Source organism: Perca fluviatilis, chromosome 19 (assembly GCF_010015445.1).
Source record: "Perca fluviatilis chromosome 19, GENO_Pfluv_1.0, whole genome shotgun sequence".
In the NCBI taxonomy this organism is placed as follows: Eukaryota; Metazoa; Chordata; class Actinopteri; order Perciformes; family Percidae; genus Perca; species Perca fluviatilis.
In genome coordinates this window covers 5,012,894-5,033,898 of record NC_053130.1, presented here as the reverse complement: position 1 = coordinate 5,033,898, position 21,005 = coordinate 5,012,894, and the positions used below count along the sequence as shown (strand labels likewise).

At 42.4% G+C, this 21,005-nt stretch overlaps 1 protein-coding gene across 3 annotated transcripts in view; it reads right to left on the bottom strand.

Annotated features, from left to right (window-relative positions):
• Window positions 1-21,005, bottom strand: part of atrnl1a (attractin-like 1a) — a 345,015-nt gene that overhangs the window by 214,838 nt on the left and 109,172 nt on the right. For all 3 annotated transcript variants that reach the window (XM_039784008.1, XM_039784009.1, XM_039784010.1), the window contains 2 exons: window positions 9,650-9,898; window positions 8,772-8,909 (listed from right to left, as the gene is read on the bottom strand). In XM_039784008.1, the coding sequence (XP_039639942.1) occupies window positions 8,772-8,909; window positions 9,650-9,898 (387 nt within the window). The remainder of the gene's footprint in view (window positions 1-8,771; window positions 8,910-9,649; window positions 9,899-21,005) is intronic.

Below are 21,005 nucleotides of genomic sequence, written 5' to 3'. Positions count from 1 at the left end.
ATTCAGAGGGAAGCATGAGAGCACAGTGCTGGTTGCAGCGTCAGAAAACCAGAGCACCGGCCGAAAGATTTCATTTGTTTAGAAAATATTTGATCGTTTGCACTAGGGCTGCACAATTAAGGCCAATTTGATCAATATGGACTACTGCAATATTCAAATCGCAGGGGTGGGTGGGTGTGCATAATTTGTTAAAGGCAAAATATGTCAAACCAAATTAAGTATTGGTGCTGCAGAGACGTCCCAGCCTACAAATCCTATCTTATCCAAAAAAAAATCTGTTTGGCACAGATCCTCGCAGAAAAATCACACTGTAATCATTTTCAGTGTTTCCCACACATAGGCTTTACTTGGGCGCACCGCCCAGGTAGAGTGAGACCCACCCAGGTAGACAACATCCGTTTTTAAAAAGATTTTTCCCAATCAACAATGTATTTTTTGCAGCGCACACAGACCAGCGGCCTCCAGCCCCTCCCCCTTGTGAAGTCGCGATCCACGAGCATGACAGCGTCAATGCTTGTTAGGATAATTATTTATCAAAGAATGGACAAAATCACTGGAGTTCTCTTAAAAGTTTGTTTACTTGCAGCGAGTGGAGTCAGTTTACAGCACTTCAGCATAAGTACAGAAAGTCACTGACGGTTGTTCGCAACAGTGTCTTTTTAAAGAAGTTGGGAGTGAATTTAGTTATTCGGTTCATGCGATCAGTTAGCTTAGAAATCTAGACGCACCCTAGTGGCAGCATATTTAATTTGCAGCCAGGGGGGTCTAGGCACTCTCCGTTGGCTTGCGAGCTGGAAAAACCAAACTCTGGTCAGGCCAATCACATCGTGTATAGAGTCGGTGGGCGGGCTTATGGCTGCTGCTGCTGGGAACAGCGGTCTTCTGGAAGACTTGGAGTTCAGCTTTTCTTTGAGAAAAGAACAAAGAACGCCACTGAAGTCATTCTTAAAAAAGGAAGACGTGTTCAGAGTTTTGCCGACCGAATACGGCAAAAGTTTAATCTATCAACTAGCTCTGCTACCTTTTTCTTTGCTCTGCCTGGTTGGAGCGCTATCCTATTACGTGCAGAGGGAATTTGAAAGACAACCGTTTATCCCGCCCCTCGGATTGAGCTCCGTCAATGGTGAGTTCCCAGACCCAACATCTTGATGTGGGTCTGGCTTGTCAGGCTAGCGATCAGTAGCTTTTCTTCTTAAGTACGGGACACACAGGGCCGATAATCGGCCGTTGGACAGTCTGGCGAGGTCAGTGACTCGAGTCTGTTCGGTGTGTCCCGTGCCGTCGTCAGTCTGGGGGGCTGTCGGCGTTCATTTTGGCCGACCTGACATGTTCAGTCGCCGGCAGGGCAGTCGGGACTCACCCGGAAATGGCGAGCGTGTGACACGTTCGTCCAATCAGCTGCTGGTTTTCATTTCTTGGGCAACAATACAGAGTAGCGCCGCCTGCTGCTATGGAGATGTATTACGTATCTCAAGTTGGTGTCGCCTCAGTGTGTTCCGAGGCAGTTTTTTGGACCCCGGGGACCCGACTGATCATCTCGACTGGCTTTTCTGTCGACGGTCGGTCCGTGGCCGGCGTGTCCGGCCTTTATCTCTGGTCAGGCCCGGCAACTCCTCCACATTATGCGCTCTGCCCTCAGGGATACATCCTGTGCTCTTTGCTCTTTTGCAAGTTTAATCTACCAGTTAGCTCCTCTGGTAGCTAAGAGTTTAATCTACCAGTTAGCTCTTCTGGTAGCTAAGAGTTTAATCTACCAGTTAGCTCCGTGGTAGCTAAGAGTTTAATCTACCAGTTAGCTCCTCTGGTAGCTAAGAGTTTAATCTACCAGTTAGCTCCTCTGGTAGCTAAGAGTTTAATCTACCAGTTAGCTCCGCTGGTAGCTAAGAGTTTAATCTACCAGTTAGCTCGCTAAGAGTTTAATCTACCAGTTAGCTCCTCTGGTAGCTAAGAGTTTAATCTACCAGTTAGCTCCTCTGGTAGCTAAGAGTTTAATCTACCAGTTGTACCCGCTGGTAGCTAAGAGTTTAATCTACCAGTTAGCTCCTCTGGTAGCTAAGAGTTTAATCTACCAGTTAGCTCCTCTGGTAGCTAAGAGTTTAATCTACCAGTTAGCTCCGCTGGTAGCTAAGAGTTTAATCTATCAGTTAGCTCCTCTGGTAGCTAAGAGTTTAATCTACCAGTTAGCTCCTCTGGTAGCTAAGAGTTTAATCTACCAGTTAGCTCGCTGGTAGCTAAGAGTTTAATCTATCAGTTGTTAGTCCGCTGGTAGCTGCGTATGGGGCTCTGGATACGTCACCCGCGTATTGTTGCGATAGGTTGTAGTGTTATCCAATTGCGTGCAGTGAGATTTTCAAATGCATGCTTGGTGCCCCTCGAGTTGGGCCATTTTCATTACTCATTGCCAGACCCTTAATCTTTCCGATTTGGGTCTGGATTTCAGGCTAACCACGCAGACCAAACACATGTGCACTTTAGAAACTCTGCATTAGCCAATAAATCTGGTTTTGTCCAGCAAATTCAACGCGTGTTAAGTAGGTTTCCTCCCCTTCACCTCAAAAAATCCCATTTACACAATATTTTAAAAGTGAGACTTCTACGGTTAGGTTGTAAAAAGTTAAAACCATGCTTATGTTTTGAAAATAATGTACTTTTGGTCTTATTTAGCCTGCAGCTAAATCTAATCAAATAACCACACCTAAATCAGCATTGGTCTGGCTCACACCTACTCAAGTTTCTAAAGAATCATCAGGTCATATCAGTCATTTAGCATACAGGAGAAAGCTCCTTGTCTCCACACATGGAGATCTATTGTTTCTGCTTTTGGGGGAGCCACTCCCTGTTAGGCCAGACATGATTAGAACAAAGAATGTGTATTCCTATAGTTTGGATTGATTGGGAACGTACACCTTTTCTTTGAGAGACATCGGACCAATAGGGGGAAGATTTCATTTGAGGAAACACCCAGGTGTAGGGAATATAATTTGGATCCTGAGAAAGATTCGGGGCTGCAACTGTGACCCCCAAGGGGAAGCATGTTCGCAGACCGCTGTTTTACAGTGTAATTGTTTGTCATGTCACATGGCTGTTTTTATGTGACTCCACAAGGAGAAGCATGGATTCAGTCCGCTGTCAGCTGCAGTGTATCATTTGTTTTTGTCATATGCGTTTTCATCGTGTTGTTCATTAAACCTTTTGCTTAACTTTCAATTCGACCCAGCCTCTCCTTCCTCCTCAGAAATCAAACGAACACGTCTTTTAGACTCCTATAACACTACCAAAGACTAGCAATAATCAGATTTCATAATGGTCTTACATTTTGTAGTTTTGCTTTTTATGATCTAAACTGGTGTGTGTTCATGAATGTTTTTGAGATTTGCGACTTTCTCTCCACCTATTGTCATTAATGTCAATTTGAAAATAATATATATAAATTTGAAAAACACAAAACTGTAGAGCACAGATTACAGAGATTTGGGTTAAATACTTGACTGAATATCACTGAATTATTTTAAAACTACCATAAGCAAAACATTTTCAAACAGCTTCACTTCTGATCATCATTCCTTCCTGGAGATGCATCGGGCAGAAGAATTGGCTTTTAGCGAAGGATTTAAATGGACTGTAAATGGACTGTTTTTATATAGCGCTTTTCTTAACGACTACTCAAAGCGCTTTAACATAATACAGGAACCATTCACACACATTCATACACTGTGGCCGAGGCTGCCGTACAAGGTGCCACCTGCTCATTAGATAAACATTCACACACATTTACACTCCGATGGCGCAGCAACTCGGGGTTCAGTATCTTGCCCAAGGACACTTCGGCATGAAACTGCAGGGCCAGGGATCGAACTACCAATTCCGATTGGCAGGCGACCTCTCTACCACTTAGCCACAGCCGCCCCATTGATTTAACCCATCGATTGTCCAGATAACCACCTCAACACTAGATGAGTGTGTCAATGTTCACTATTAGGCTGTATTGTTCAGTCATTTTCAGGAGTGTGTACTGACATTCCTGAAAAGGAGAATATTACAGATCGTTTTTTTTAACTTGTCTTCACGATCAACAATCTATACTGAAATTAGAAACACGTAACGGGGCTTCTTTTCTTTATAGATTTATCTTTTGGATTACTGCATGAATTGCATGATTAGTGCATGAAATGGGGAAAACGGCAGACCACAAATTCCCATAGCCAAAGGTTACATCTTTAAATTGCTTCTTAAGTCCGAGCAACAGTACAAAACCTGACAGTATCTCATTTACAATTATATAAAACTGACAAAAAGCACAATATGCTCACATTTGAGGAAATGTAGCCAGTGAATGTTTAATATTTTTTAGGGCTGGGACAATATGCTTTTGTCCTGATTCGATTCTTTCACGATACATGGCTGCAAAAAGGATTTGTATTGCAATTTTCATTTTTTGTGTGTTTCGTTAGTATTGAGTGTTGTGATTTTCTTTTCCTTCTTTAACAAAAACAAAAGTTGAATAATACACTTCTAGATAAAATATAGCATGAAAAAATGTTAAAAAACTAATTGTTTTATAAGAAGAATGCACATCGCAAGTCAGTCGGTCTGACATTTATTTAATTTGGATTTTCTACATTTTTTGCTTTCGGTCTGTTTTGCTGGAAACGAATACGATGGAGTCGCCGTCAGTGGTACTGCATTAACAGAAAATATTTAGGTGAATCATTGGTAATAAAAGTAAATAATATCGATTAAAGGGAAAAAAAAACTATTTAAAATAAATTGTTGCAAAAAAGAAAAACACAATATATACGTGAATCGATTTTTTCACCCCACCCCTAATATTTTTGCTTGATAAATTATCAACGAATGCCTTCAGCACTAAACACAAGCAGCACAAGCTGACCACTAACAGTTCTTGAGGGGATGTGGTATCTACCTTGCCCCATGACTAAACATTATATTGTTGAGGAGGCAGAGCCTCTGTAACACCCTGACTGAGACATATAAATCCACCTTAAGTCTCTCCTTATCCTCAAGCACCTCTGTTAACGTGCCATTAAGCAAACCACAAACCGCACAGCCACTCAGTGACACAACTGTGGTTGCACTACTTCCAGGTGCGAATGTTTCCATCTGCAAGGCGAGCAAGTTCACTCCAGTACAAACCCTTCCCAGTGAGAAAATGGGATGTTTAGAAAGCTTCAGTGTGTCTCTCCGCTGTAATAAAAAACAGACGCGAAATCAACTGAACAAAGACTCCCAGGATGTGAATAAAAAACATGCAGGTTTCCCGTCAGCCCCTAAAATGCATGTTCTCCTCTGAGGGACTAAGAGTGTAAACAGACATCAGACATGCTGTCAGCTGCAGCTCTGAAGGTTGGCTCGGGTGCATTTGATTTGGTATGGGTGCAGGACAAGGTGAACGCCACATTCAGAGAAAAGGGACGCTAACGCCCACACACACACACACACACACACACACACACACACACACACACACACACACACACACACACACACACACACACACACACACACACACACACACACACACACACACACACACACACACACACACAATCCAGATTTGACAAGGTTAGTTAATCATTTGTCACAGGGACGGGGGAACGGACAGACTCCCCTTCTCCTCTGTCTGTCCTCCATCTCTTCCTCTCTATTTATCCCCCCATCTCCTCCTCCATTCCTTCGTCGTCTCTCTATCCAAGGGCAACTGTTCTTTTTCACCGATATTAACCTTGTGCATCTCCCTACATGGTTTCATCTGTTTTTCCTTTCTGTGTCTGCCTGTCTTTGTCTCCGTTTCCTCCTCCCTCGCTCTACCTCCCCGCTGCCTCTCTCACCCCCCTTCAATCCTCTTTACAACCCTATGAGCAGAGGCCTCCCCCCCCCAGTAGGCACAAAGCTGTCTCTCTATCATTCACCCCTCTAATCGGCAACACATCATTGCCTCCCAGCCATTTAGCCCAAGGTAAATCTAGTGGTCCTTTTTATAACGGAGATAGAAAGAAGGATGAATGGATTGATGGACAAATGAACAGAGGGGTGAATTTACTGTAAGAGGGAATGACAGAAGTGTAGAGGAAGTAAACGGGGGTAAAATGAAGGGATAGTTGCAGTCAGTGTAGCCGAGAGAGGAGAGGAGAGGACGGAAATGAACCACAAGTGAGGAGAGGAAAGGAAAGTTGACAAAAAGGGAAAAACAGGGGGGGTAAGGAAACAAGAGGAGAGGACACAAAAGGGAAAGGGAAAGAAAAGAGAAAGAAGAGGAGAGGGGAGGAAAGCTGAAGAAATAGACGAAAAAGAGAGAAGAAGAAAAGTAAGAAGGGAAAAGAAGATGAGAGGTATGAAAAAGAAAGGGGATGAGAGAAGGGGCTCTGGAAGAGAGGAGACGAAAGGAAAGACTACAGAAAATAGAATAATTAAAGAAGGGAAAGAGATTGATACATTTAAAAAATATATAGCATGAACCATAAAAGGAAAGGAGGCATAAAGGAGGTGTCAGGAATGGAACATGTGGGGAGAGAAAGAGCAGCAGAATGTGGCCAGGGGACGGTAAAGAGAGAAGAAGAAAAAGCCAGAATAAGAACGAGAGACAGGCTGGGGTGGAAAGAGAAAAATTGCAAAGAAAGCCAGAGTAGAAGAGAAAGTGCATCAGAGGCTGTCCCGTACGGAGGCGACGAGAGGCGTACATCTATCAGAGCGGCGCTCCCTGCGAAAAGCCGCCAGGGACGGAGACACCAGTCAACTCAGGAAATAAGAAAATGATTAAGAGCGATTTAATGTCACGCCGCCGCCAAGCCAAAACGCACATCTGTCACCGCGAGACTGATGCGACTGCACCGCCCTCGCACTTCTCCTCACTCACACTCGGGCAGTCCCCCCCACTCATTCATTACACTCTCCCGCCTTTGATGTTGTTTCCCATCGAGGCTCGTATCATATACCTTCCCACGCCGAGCTTCCTGAGCCCGCGAATCACACGCACACCCATTTTTTATTTTTTTTCCCCCCGCTTTCTGTGGCTTCTGCTTTGTGTCATCCGACTCACACACACACACAATCTGTTGTTAACAATTCCAGATATGGGAGTTGATATGATTATATCCATGTGAAGAGAAACAAAGCTGCTGACACAAGGATCCCAAGCAGAAAAAAATATGGATCAACTACTGTGATCTTTTTTTTGGGTGTGAGAGTATGATGTGAGTAAGTGTATGAATGTATACTACTATGCACTAGAAGCACCTGTCCCATTATGTGTATGTGAGGGTATGGTTTGTGGAAGGGTATGGCGTGTGCGTATGAATGTATACTTTAAGCACTTAAAGGTGCCCTGCCACACGTATTTCATTACTTTGTGGTAATGTCTGAAGTTCTACCATGGACTCTAACATTTTTTTGTGGAAAAAAGGCCTTGGTTACCTTGTTTCAAGCCATTCTAGCGTGGTATAGAAAGCCTGCAGGAAGACTCAGCTCGATTTCTGCCAGTTCTCATTAATATTCAACAAGCTAAGCTGTTTGAATCTGACTGGCTAACAGCTAGCCAATGAGAGCCTGGCTGTCAGAATCCTTTACCCAGCCCAACTGGGCGAGCTCATGAATAGTAATGAGCTCAGGCAATATGATGTCAGACTGTCCAGCTTTTGTAATTGGTCTGATTTCTCTGCTTATTTCTTTTCAGTGGCTAGATCTGACAGAGGAGGTAGCAGTTCATTTTCACATTCACAACATAACACACACACATATGGACCTAACATATTTCAAAAAATGCAAGTAAAAATGGTTTTGTATGGCAGGGCACCTTTAAATTTTGTTGTGACAGTGTTTTACAATGACAAATACATGTTTCTGATTCTGATGATTCATCAGCGCCGTGTTTCCCTTAAGTCAGACCACTCCGCAGTTCCCTAGGAACGCCAAGAAATGGACTCAACTGAGCGGCTGCTCCCTCGCTGTCTGCAGACCACAATCCTTTCCCATCTAAAAAGGCCTGCATGTAGTTTGCCTTCTCACTGCTCTGCTGGACCCAAAGCTCAACAAAAAAAAACAAAGCCCGCACTCACAGCTTTTAAACACTGCCCCCATCAGGTCGGTTGTGTCTATTGCAGTGTGGCAGACTGCCTGCAGCAGTTTATACATGCCTTTAATGGCTCATTATTTCTTTATAAGCAAATCAGAGCAAGAAGTGAAGGCGACACATGGCTTAGAATGGGGGAATTCATCCGAAACACACTGGAGAAACCTCTAACTTTAGTTACTTCTGTCTATAATTGAACTTTTTTTCTTTTCTTACAGCAAACTTTGTTTCTCAGAGAAATCAACTAGGGCTGCAAAGATGAAATCGATTAATCGATTAGTTGCCAACTATTAAATGAATCGCCAACTATTTTGATAATAATAATTCTCTGATTCCAGCTTCCTAAATGTCTATTTCTAGATACTTCTGTGACACAAAACTGAAATAGATTTAAGTTGTTTTATTCACCATTTAAAAAAAAAAATGTTTATAGACCAAACAACTAATTGATTAATGGAGAAAATAAGGGACAGATTAATCAACAAGGAGATAATGGTTAGTTGCGGCCCTTTTTTTTTAAATGAGAGTGTCAGTACCTCTATGTTCATAAAATACAGGCTGTTGCAGTAGAAAAGAAAATTCAGACTGCAGATTTTTTTTTACTAGGACTCAAGTTGCAGACCCATTTTGCGGATCATGACAAAAAAAGAAGCACAAGGCAAAGCCTCGTGACCTCTGCACTCACCGTTGCACTTTCCTCCGTTGGTGGGGTCGCCATAGTAACCGGGCATGCAGCTCTGGCAGTGCATCCCCGCCGTCAGGTTCCCGCAATGCTCGCACACGCTGCCGTTCACACACCTGCTGTGGCCATTACACTGACACGCTGCGAGGAAATCACACACAAACACAAGACCCACTCAGCTGATAGTTTATAAGGTACGACAAGAGCAATAAATCCTATACCTTCATTAGGATTATTATCTGGGTGCGATTTGCTTGGGGGGATGTGTGGGTTTTCCCCCTTTCTGGTCTAGATATACCTGCCTCTGCTGAATTATTTTTATCCCCGGTGGAGACAAAATCTACCGCCCCTCAAAGTGATCAATGCTACTTCACCAATAGACCATATATTATAAACCTTAAAATAGAAGTATTTTAAATTAAGTTAAGCGCTGTAAGGTGAACAGTCTATAGTGTAATAGAATGATAAAATCCAAAATGGACAACCCACTGACAGCGTTCGCATTCGTGAGACAATAAATGACATTGCGTATACACTGGAAGGGGGATTTTATCTTTGTATGTTTTGCATTGTTGTGCATGATGGCAGACCCTATGTGTCCCCATGAGGAAGTTAAAGAAGAGAGTAAAAATACTGATGAGTTAAATAAGATTTTTTTTTTTTATATATTCCTGCAAATGCAATGACGTTCTGAATTTGGGATTTATTTTCATGAATAAAAACGTTTCAAAACATCACACACACAGTCTTTTCTTCGCACCCTGATTATTATTATGTTCAGTTTTCTGTTGAGAGGTGTAGACAGAAAACCCCCAGACAGAGAGAAACTGTTAGTTTTTAATTCAACTGGGTGACAGAATCTGTCGCAGTGGTTCACTCACCGGGACATTGGATGAAGGCCCAGTTGTAGCCTCTATCAGACGAGCAGAGGCTCTGATCCAGCACCATGTCCCTGTCTCGTAGTCTGTCTCGGTCTCGGGGCCCAGCCCTGGCGATTGCGGGCTTCAGAGGGCCTCGGTAGGACCCCTCCATGCAGACACCCCTGCCGGTGTTACTGGGATCACCGCACCAGCCGCACTCCGTCCTCTCCAAACACTCGGCACATGTCCTCAGACCGGAACAGTTCTGGGCTGGAGAAGGGATGTGAGACAGGAGAGGAGATAAGGAATCAAAAGAGAGTTCCAACTGTTTTTAAAGTGAAGAGAGGAAACGTCTGATAGGTTTCTGGTTTTGTTCACAAACCGATACCATTTTACTGGAGTATAAAGTTAGTTGTAATACTTTTTCTATCTTTGATAACTGTCCACGACAACACAAAATGGCCTCTTTACTTCCGGGTCAAACCCAAAAGTAGCGAAGCAGAAAATGTTCGCAGATGCTCAAACTTACCGAGGAACGAAACCCATATGAGTGTTTTCGGATCTGCCAGGACAGAATCGTTTGTCACTGCCTTCCAAAAAGTCTTTTAAATGGCCGTTACAAATGATTCAAGTGAGTTTTTTTCTGATCTGTTGTCAAAGAGTCACTTTTTTTTTTTTTTTTTTACAGAAAGTGAAAGTCTTCCATTTTCATGTTTCATTCTTCACAGAAATTCATTGACAAGTATCAACTGTGATTAAGTGAACAGAATGACAAAAATTGACCTTAAATGCATCACTCTGACCTTTTTTTTTTTAGCTGCAACAGTTCCTGATAGGATGGGATAAATGAGGCGTCTGATTCTCACTATGTTGTGCTGTGCATATACTGTACATGTATGTGACAAATAAAACTAAATGTATGCAAATACATTAAAACAGAAGTTATATCTGCATTTCTGCAGTGTATGTATATGTAAAGCATCTTAAAGCATCTTTAAGGCATATTCTGACCACAGTCTGTCCTTCAGACTGTACTATAGTTAATCCAAACAGCTTTGAGCAAAGCATAAACCCAATAAACAGGTCCAGTGATATAATCTACCTTCCTCCTCTAGTATACTTGGAGTCTTTTTTTCTCACCTTTTCTTTGACCCTCAACATTCAGAAAGAGAATTACTTTAGTTTCCCACAGCATTCCACATGTTGAGAAATGCATTTGTATTCATAAAAGTGGATGTGACATTCAAAAACACTTCACTGGTGTAAATTAAAAATGACACTTTTTTTTTTATTTATGGTATGGCATTCAATACTTGTAAAAGAAAAAAAAAATCGTCACACTGAAGCCTTTTTTGTTCATTTAATGTGGCGATAAGTGACAAGAATAAGAAATCAAGTGGAAAAAGCCGGCCTTCCAAAGTTAACTCTACAGCTTGTTATGCTTGTTTTCAACATCAACTCATCTTCCTGTCATGATTAATTTGAAGCCATGTTTACACACCGCTCGCGGGTGAAAACGGCAAAATATTGTTATCAGGTGTGCCTTTCGTTTAGGCGGTGACGGCGTTTTTGGGGCTTAAAAACGGAAAAAAGTGAACCCACCCCCCAGAGTGGAAATCTTAAAACACTCCACCGTCGCGTTCCCGTCTAAAGGGTAAAAACGCAGAAGTCTGCTCCAATCTGCTCACGTTACATAAATCAAAGACGGGCATTTTATGTCATTCGTGTACTCACGTTGAATTACATAGCTGGAGTACCAGTGTTGGTTACTCGCAAAAAAACAATTGAGACACAGCCAGTAAGAGTAATCCCGGCTGGTCCTGGCTAACCGTGGCTGACGCCGCCATGCTAAGTGCTAGCTAACGTTCCCGGAGAAGCAGGCAAGCGGGTCACGGCTGTTTACAACGTGTAGCCTGTTCAGCGGCCGTAGCCGACAACGGTGAGTTATTTGAAGCCAAGAGGGGGGGGGGGGGTGTAAATGTGGAAGAGAGGACCGGGAGTTTGCAGTGAACATGCCGTTTTTTAGGTCGGGTAGAATCTATCTCCTTCTGACTCTCGTTCATATTTTTTCAAAAAATATGTACTGGAAGTAGAAGGGAGTGACTTCAGCCACTTGTTCATGACCTCCTACTGCTGAATGTATCGACTGGAACACTTTGAAGCGTATACTGCCCCCCATCAGTTCCGGAAGAGGCGCCTACGGTGCTTCAAAAAATGGGCATTGTCGGTGTTTCATCATTTTAGAACCAGAAGGTGTCGGTAGCATCGGTTCTCGTGACATCCCTACTTTTGCGTCACCATATGCACGCAGATTTCCCCCCCCGAAAATGCTCGTCTAAACGCGTAATAAAAAGAACGCAACGCCACTTTTGCGTTTTCTCTTCAGATCGTTTCCGTCTAAACATAGCCTTAGTCTACAAAGCGACGGTGGGAATACACACATGCTCGCAGAGAAAAGAGAGAAAGGTAAAACTCTGTGGGTATCTTGGGGCGCCGCGGGAAACCAAAAGGTTGAGAGGAGTTATCCGAGGTGTTGTTTCTTTTAGCCCGGCGAGGCGATTCAAATGCAGCGTCGAGTCAAATTTGCATTTTCACCAGAAGTTGCTGCTCTTTCGAACACGAGCCATTTCCATAAGCCACAGATGTTCTAGCTGAACATGGAGCTCTTTCTCCCTGCTGGCTAGCTCTGCTGGAAACACCCCGCCTGTCCTCTGCATGCGTGTTTGCAGGCTCCCTCGTTGCATTATTCAACTGTAGCAATGCTGATTCATTTGTTCTCTCTGCCCCTTTATAATTACAAACTTCTTCTCTCGCTCTCTCAGATTCACTCTTTATCTCCTCTCTCTGCCACATTTTTATCCTGCTCTTTTGGATCTTTTTTCTGTCTATTCACTAAGCCATCTTCCCCTCTTGTGTTCTTTCAGCGCTGCTTTCTTCACAGCTATACCCTCGTCTCCCTCATTTCCCGTCATTTTGATTTAATTTGCGTTTCTTCTGGATGACTTTAACACACTTTGGGCATAAATGAAATGGAACCCTGCTTTTTCTTCATCTCCTCTTTTCATCTCTCCCCTACTGTGTTCCTCCCTCAAGTTTTTAATTCTTTTATTCCTCCTCTGAAAACACTGGATCTTCACTTGAGTCAATAGTTCAAAGACTCAGAGTATCCCTAATCCTCCACACCATAGGGTTTCTTCTGCTAGAAAAGCACGTATTTATATACCCAAGAGCTGTTTTAATATCCAATAAACATACCAGGCCTGTTTATCATTTTCAAATACGATTCAGATTGCAGGAAATTGGTAGCCGCTCTTTGTAAACCCCACACTTTTCATGTGCCAAACCTTCACATTTTAATACCACAAAATAGATTACTTGTCTTTGATTTAATAGATCCAATATGCAGCCATTTTGTGTCCCTCCAGGTCAGGTTATTACACTCGCAGTGGCAGCACAATTTTTACCAGTTCTCCCCTTAACATGAACCCCATTTAAACTCTGCACTGCTCTGTCATTGGTCTTTATATATATTAGGGCTGGGCAACGATTAAATGTTTTAATCGCGATTAATCGCATGATTTCCCTGATTAATCGATTAATTGCATTTTTATACGCAAAATCCAATAATGAATTCAAAAGTAGCGTATAGCGCAATTTTATTTTAAATGTTCTGCCATATGAACGAAAGTGCCATAACATTTGTTCTGCAAACACTTAACATCAGCATTTTGTTTATACAGTAGCAGTTTTATCAGGGAGTAGCATAAACATTCTTCTTGTGAGGGTGCGTCTTGAGGGAATCTCATACCTGCCGTCATTTGTTGCGATTCTCAGAATGTTTCTCAGACCGACGTCCTCCACAACACTAATGGGCCTGCAGTCTGTAGCTATCCACTTCGCTCTGGCATTTGATGAGCTTCTCTTGCCTTTGTTTATCTATACTTCTCCCACACTCTGCAACTAACGTAGTCTGCTGAAGCCTCGCGCCACTGTTTGTTTGGTTGAATGATTTGCTAGTATCAATGGTGTGTATTGCATTTAGGTGATATTTCAGACTGGAAACTCCGGTGATGAGAACATTCAACTTTGCAGTGGTTACAAATAACTTTGGTTCTGTCGACTGCGCCGTCTGAAGAACTTTAAAATGTAAATGGCCATATAAAAGTTCCGTACCCTTCTCCATGTTTGTTGGTTTGTTTATCCGCCAATTCTTTTCCGGTTCCTGTAAGCGTGGCAGCAGTCACCACAGACTTTTACAAAATAAAAGCCTGTGAGCAACAGACTTTTACAATAATAAAAGAAATAATAAAAACTGCGTTAATGCGCGCTAAAATAATTGTCGGCGTTAATTAATTAATGAGTTAGCGCGATAATAATGTGTTAACTTGCCCAGCCCTAATATATGTATCTTCAGTGATCTGTTTAAACAGTTGTTAATGCATTTCTACAGTTCAGGAGTTTTAGGAGTCTGCATTGAGAGTAAGATTACCAGATCCCAACCAAATGTGGGACAAAGTAAGTGTGGGACAATATGGGCAGAGGTGTCAAAAGTATTCCCATTCATTACTCAGGTAGACGTATAGATACTAGGGTTTAAAAAGACTTCTGTAGAAGTTGAACTATCAACTCTAGCTTTTTACTCAAGTAAAAGTAATGGTTTCAAAACTACCTAAAGTATAAAAGTAAAAGTAATGTAAGGGGATGTTATGTCATGTTATCAATAGCCTGTATTGGAATGTAAATGTACATCCAAGCTTAGCTGCAGGAATCGGATGTACGGATGTAAGATAACCAAACTGTATAAGAAAATTGGTGCAGGGCAGGCTTAGTAACAATTACCCTTGTATGGTTGTCTATATAGGAGTAACGAGGCTATTTTTAAAATGTAAGGAGTAGAAAGTACAGATAATTGCGTGAAAATGTAAGGAGTAGAAGTAAAAAGTCTGCTGTAAAATAATGACTCCACGAAAGTATAGATACCCAAAATTCTTTGTTACTTGACACCTCTGAATATGGGACCCGTTACCAATGCTGAAAGGTAGTCTAAAATGTTAATGTTGGCTCTACACACTCTAAAAGTATTGTTTGTTTTTTTAAACTGAGTCAGGTGGGTTTAGCGCTCAGACCTCAGAGCTGTTTCTGGTTAAACAGAAAGGTCTTAAAGAGGTTTTAAAAAGGTCTACTGCTGTAGAGAAGCCTGCACTGGCAGTGACAAAAAAAGCACTTTTAGTGGACCAAATTGATGATGCACATTTGCCCCATAGGGTTTCACACTTAATACTGGACCAATTTCAAAGATTGTTGTTCCATCACTTACACACGAAAACAGGAAAATAAAACGAAATTACCCTTTAAGAGTCTCGTAAGGCGTGGGACAAAGGCTAAAGACAAATGCTGTGCAGTCCTGCATAAAGCGGGACACGTGTCACCCTTATGGAGAGACAGGAGAAGTTACATCATCATCTAAACATACATGTGGCTCAGTCAGTGAACTCTTAAATTGTAAGACAGATGAAAAGAGTCAGGCCAGAGAGAGTACATGATCGCTTTCATGCCTTAAAATATATTCTGATGCAGAGCTAATCTCTGTCAACAGACGGCCTCCCTAAACACCCATTGCAAGGGGCATTTGCAGCTCTTGACTGCAATTCATTTGTGATGTGACATGTCAAAATCAGTGACGGCAAATCAATGAAACCTATCAGGCTTCTGCCTCAATGCCACAAATATGATGAAAGGGGCCCGGAGGGCACTACATGACACGAGCAAAAGCAGCTCATACACCCGTCAGAGACCAAATCCTGCAGAGATAGAAAATGGTAAGTCCTTAGATGGCCACTTACATAACTGTGGTTTGTGTAGATAATATAATTTACCTGCTATGTTCTCCATGCATGAGCCTATTTTTTAATAGCATTTGCAGCTATCTGGCTTCATCTGTGTTCCACACGGAAAATAATTAAGAGTGGTTATTGCCTCATGTAGTCTTGTGAACTCGGGGTGGATGAGGATAAGAGGGAAAAGTGTTACATTTGAGTGTGTGCCTGCGGGGTTTACAAGGATTTAGTTTTAGTTAACAGCACCAGAGATTTACCAGTGCCTTCTGCTATTGCATGACATAACAGCTCCAGGCAATTTCCAGGGGAAATGTCCTTTTGGATGGTGCCTGTATTTCTCATGAGGGTGGAGAACATGTTTCATGATTAAAAAAACAAAAAAAAAAACACCTAATCTGATCATGGTCCAAAGACAAACCCATATTTTTGGTCCTTTGGGGATAAAAACAGGGACAATGATGTATGCACTTCAAACTGCTTAAATGTTAACGTTCCCCTAATTTCTTGTAAAAAGGGTGAATATTCTCGGTGTTTGCGAACACAGCTCCGCAGCAAAGTAAACACTCTCCAGTACTAACGGGGTGAGCGAAGAGGTGTTTGGTGTTTTAAGCCCCCAACATCGTCTTCCAGGCAGGGCTGCCTGGAAGGCACTAGGATTAGGCAATGGTTAAGGTTAGGGTTAGTCAACGGGCGCAGCACTGCCTTGAAGTCGAGGCTGGGGCTTAAAACACCATCGAGCGAGCGAAGAGGCATAATTGCACTTTAATTTCCATTTACTGCACTTTAATGGGTGGCAGTAGCTCAGTCAGTAGGGAGTTGGGTTGGGAACCAGAGGGTCGCTGGTTCAAGTCCCCATACGGACCAAAGTATGGTGGTGGACTGGTAGCTGGAGAGGTGCCAGTTCACCTCCTGGACACTCCTGGACACTGCCAAGGTGCTCTTGAGCAAGGCACCAAACACCCAACTGCTCGGGGCGTCTTTCCATGCAGCCCCCTCACTCTGACATCTCTCCATTAGTTCATGTAGAGGTACTGAGCATGTGTGTGTAATTCAAGCCTGTGTGTAATAACAGAGTGAAAACTTTGTAATTTCCCTTTGTGGGATTAATAAAGTATACATTATTATTATTAATAATTATGAGTTAGGGAAGGTAAATCATACATGTGTATAAAGGAGAACGCTTATTCATTTGTGAGGCATTTTAAGATGGAAAGTGAAAATGCAACAGATTAAAAAAGACTGGTTAAGATTTAAAGAACAAGGCTTTGATGTACAGAACTAGGGCTGGGCGATATGGAGAAATTCAAATATCACGATATTTTTGACCAAATACCTCAATATCGATACCGCAACGATATTGTGTCGGCTATGCTTTCACAAAATATTAACACAATGAGACTTTCGATAAGTAATCATCAGTAATGTGGATATAATGACTAAGTGGGTAAAGGCAAATAATAGAACAGCTACAACAGTCTGGTAAGTTCAGAAAAGTACATCACCTTTAAAACCAGGAAAAGACAACACTTATGCCATATTACAATATCCAAAATCTAAGACGATATCTAGTCTCATATCACGATATCGATATAATAGCGATATATTGCCCAGCTCTATACAGAACTATACAAAATGAAGTTGATATGCAGATCAACTCATAATAGTGTCGGTCAAAGTCGGGGAACACCGTGTCTGAAGGGTGTCCATCAACTTTCTGAGATAGATAGATAGATAGATAGATAGATAGATAGATAGATAGATAGATAGATAGATACTTTATTGTCCAATGAATTTACATACACTGGAAATTCATCTTTGGCACTCTGGCAACATAAAATACTTAAAACTCAGCGCAAAGACCTTATAAGTTAAATTGTGTAGTTACATAAAATCTAAAATAAGTAATTAAAAGAAAGAAACCATGAATGAATGTGGTAACTAGGTCAAATCCGGAAAGACGTGCATTTGCATTGCAGCCGGCGCCGCAAAACATCACTCGCTAAAGACTTTCACAAGCTGCCGTCGTCACTGGGAGCCGGAGAGCCCTAATGCTTTTAAAGTTCTGTCAACGACAAACATTAAGCACAACATTCCTCCGACGTTGGCTGCTATACAGCAAACATCCACCACATGCTTTATGTGATATAAACAGAAAGAAAAGTCCATATTTCTACTTTGTGTTCCTTTCCAAAACCTTCCCAATATATATATATATGTGACTCTATTAAAATCAGGATATATTAGTCGTCTTCATTGACAGAAACAACCTGGAGGATCCCTAAACACAGCAGATGTCAAAGAATTTGAGGAACTTGGGCTTATCTTGTTGCAGCAAAGAAGGATTGCTTGTTCCCGCTGGGGGGAATTTTCATCTTATCAAAAATTCTCTTGGCACAATCACCTCGGTGCCACATTCCGTTCATCACACCGGGTTTGATATTCGCTGTCCCTGGAACGCACGTATCATCTGGCTTCATCTTGCGTAATCCATTTGCTCCTACAGTGCTTGACAGTTAGCATCGCTGAAGCCAGTAGCATGCAGATATGGGAGCCCCCATACATAATACATCAAGTATAGGAGCCAAAAGCTGCCTTCTCCTTCGCTACAAAACAGCAGACAGGCGTCATGTGGAAGAAACACACACACACACACACACACACACACACACACACACACACACACACACACACACACACACACACACACACACACACACACACACACACACACACACACACCACACACACACACACACCCCTTGTGAGGGTTGCCTCAGAGAAAATAAGCCTATTTCACTGTGCAGCAAAACCAATATCAGCTACAACAACATAACTATCATCATCTGGCCTGCGCAGGTGTGGTGTGTGTGTGTGTGTGTGTGTGTGTGTGTGTGTGTGTGTGTGTGTGTGTATGTGTGTGTGAGAGAGAGAGAAAAAGAGAGTCATCTTAAACCTATGTTCAACTGTAATCACTGACCTGTTATAGTCACCTGTCTAGACAAAAATACACTGGGTGAGTGATGAAAATAATATAAACTTCTGTATACTGAAATCCACATATTGTTGTTGCTGTAACACGGTGTGGCGTTGACAGCTATGGAGAGGATAGGCAGCCTTGTCACACTGGTGTAAACTGGCATGGGTTAGAACGTTGCCGACCGGTGAGTTGCAAGTAGTTGCGAGTTTTAAACTTGTTTCGTCGGGGACATGTTTTATCTCTGTACTGCAGCATATCGGACTGGAATAAGTAAGGGTCAGGTTACAGTGCTGACTTTTAGATCTGAAGATGCTTGGGGGTTGTTTACAGACCCTGGGTGGAAGTAGCTCGGTCCGTGGGGAGTTGGGTTGGGAACCGGAGGGTCTCCGGTTCCGGTCCCTGCACGGACCAAAGTACGAGGTGCGGACTGGTAGCTGGAGATGCCAGTTGGGCACTGCAGCGAGCAAGGCACCAAACCCCCCCCAACTGCTCGGGGCGTCTGTCTAGCAGCCACAGCCCTCTCACTCTGACATCTATACATGTGCATGTATGTAGCGGTTTCAAGGTATACCGCGGTTTGAAAAAGTCACGGTCTCAAAACCACTAAACTTTCCGGTCATACAGTTTCTAAGGCATGAGCTGTTTTTTAGGAGGACAGAAAAATGCAGTTTAGAAATCCTTCTCCCTGCTAGTTTGCAGTGTGTTTAAAAATAAAATTCATTGTGTTCCATGGGGGAAAAAGTATATCATCTTGAGAAATGAGAAAAACAAATTCAGAAAAGGGGATTTTTTTTTTCTCATTTTGTCTCTCATAGTTGAAGTGTACCTATGATGAAAATTAGAGGCCTCTCTCATCTTTTTAAGTGGGAGAACTTGCACAATTGGTGGCTGACTAAATACTTTTTTGCCCCACTGTTGCTGCAGGTGTAACACCTTTAGGCATCAGATGCTAGAGGCAGAGAGGTGAGAGGCTGAAAAAAAAATACAAAAAAACACAGTGGAGCTCAAAACTGTCACATAAGCCAAAGAAAGTTCATTTCATAAGGGAAAACATAGTACAACACAATTAGGCTGGGATTGAAAAATGGGCTAGCTTTTGAAGGAGCTCCCGAATCTTCCAAATGTGACTGCTGAGGGCAACACTGGAGCTAATTATTTCAAGAGTGTAAAGGAGTGTGAGGTGTGAGCTTCCAGCCAACATGAAAAATGCGAATGATACCCAAAGCCCTGGGCCAAATTTATCTGATTAAGAAATGACCCAGTTCAACTTGGATCCACAGACACGAGCAATATATATATATATATATATATTTTTTTTTGTGTGAAAGTATAGCTACTAAAGCCGCGACCATGAATCCTTTAGTTGAAGCCTGCAGGCCTGGTCTCCAATACAAGGCATGATTAATCCATAAACAAGAGAAGTGAAGCAAAAAGATAAGTATGGAACACGATGCAAAGACTGATGGACTATTAAAGAGCAACAATGCTATACCTGAGAATTTGAAGCAAGTATAAGAAATAGTATTTTATATGCCATACTTTGAGCAACAAAGGTAAAAAGTAGCAGAACAAAAGCCTCCTACACACCTTCTGCCACCAAACGGAGATGTGAATAATAAAAGAGAAAAGGAGATGGGGGTGGGGTGGGGGGGTGCCATTATGTCAGCACTGAAGCTAAAATAAAAAGGGGAAAACAATCTTGGCTTGCTAACAGTAGGCTGGAGAGCTGTCTGCACTCAGACTGCTGTCACCAGCAGGGAATAATAATTACCAGTCGCTCAATAAAAAATAAAAAAATCTTAAAACTTTTTGAAGCGGTCTCTTAAAATCTCAGAAATGAGAACACTTTGCCACAAATTGACTATTTGTCTAACAAAAGACTGAAAAACACCAATAGAAAGTTCGGCCTCAGTGAAAAACTTTGACAGTTTGGTTTCTTTTTTTCTACCAGAAACTTGTTGAACAACAGAATGAAATGAGGCCTGTACTGAACCTTAAAGGTCCCATGGCATGAAAATTTCACTTTATGAGGTTTTTTAACATTAATATGAGTCCCCCCAGCCTGCCTATGGTCCCCCAGTGGCTAGAAATGGTGATAGGTGTAAACCGAGCCCTGGGTATCCTGCTCTGCCTTTGAGAAAATGAAAGCTCAGATGAGCCGTTTTGGAATCTCATGGAGGTCATAAGGAGCAAGGTTACCTCCCCTTTCTCTGCTTTGCCTGCCCAGAGAATTTGGCCCACCCATGAGAGAGAGAGAGAGACATCATGGCTTTCAAACGAGAAAAGTGGCAGTTGGTCAAGGCCACACCCCCACCATCTACCTTGCCACTCCCACTCTCCTCCTCAATAGCTACAGACACAGAAATGGCACATACTGAGGAAAGCTCATTGTAGGACTGGCTCTAGTGGCTGTAGTCCTGCACCAAAGCTGAATTTCGGGAAAGAGACTTCAGATACAGTATTAGGGGACCACTAAGGTCTATATAAAAGAGACTTCAGATACAGTATTAGGGGACCACTAAGGCCTATATAAAAGCGTCCAAAGAGCACCATGTCATGGGAC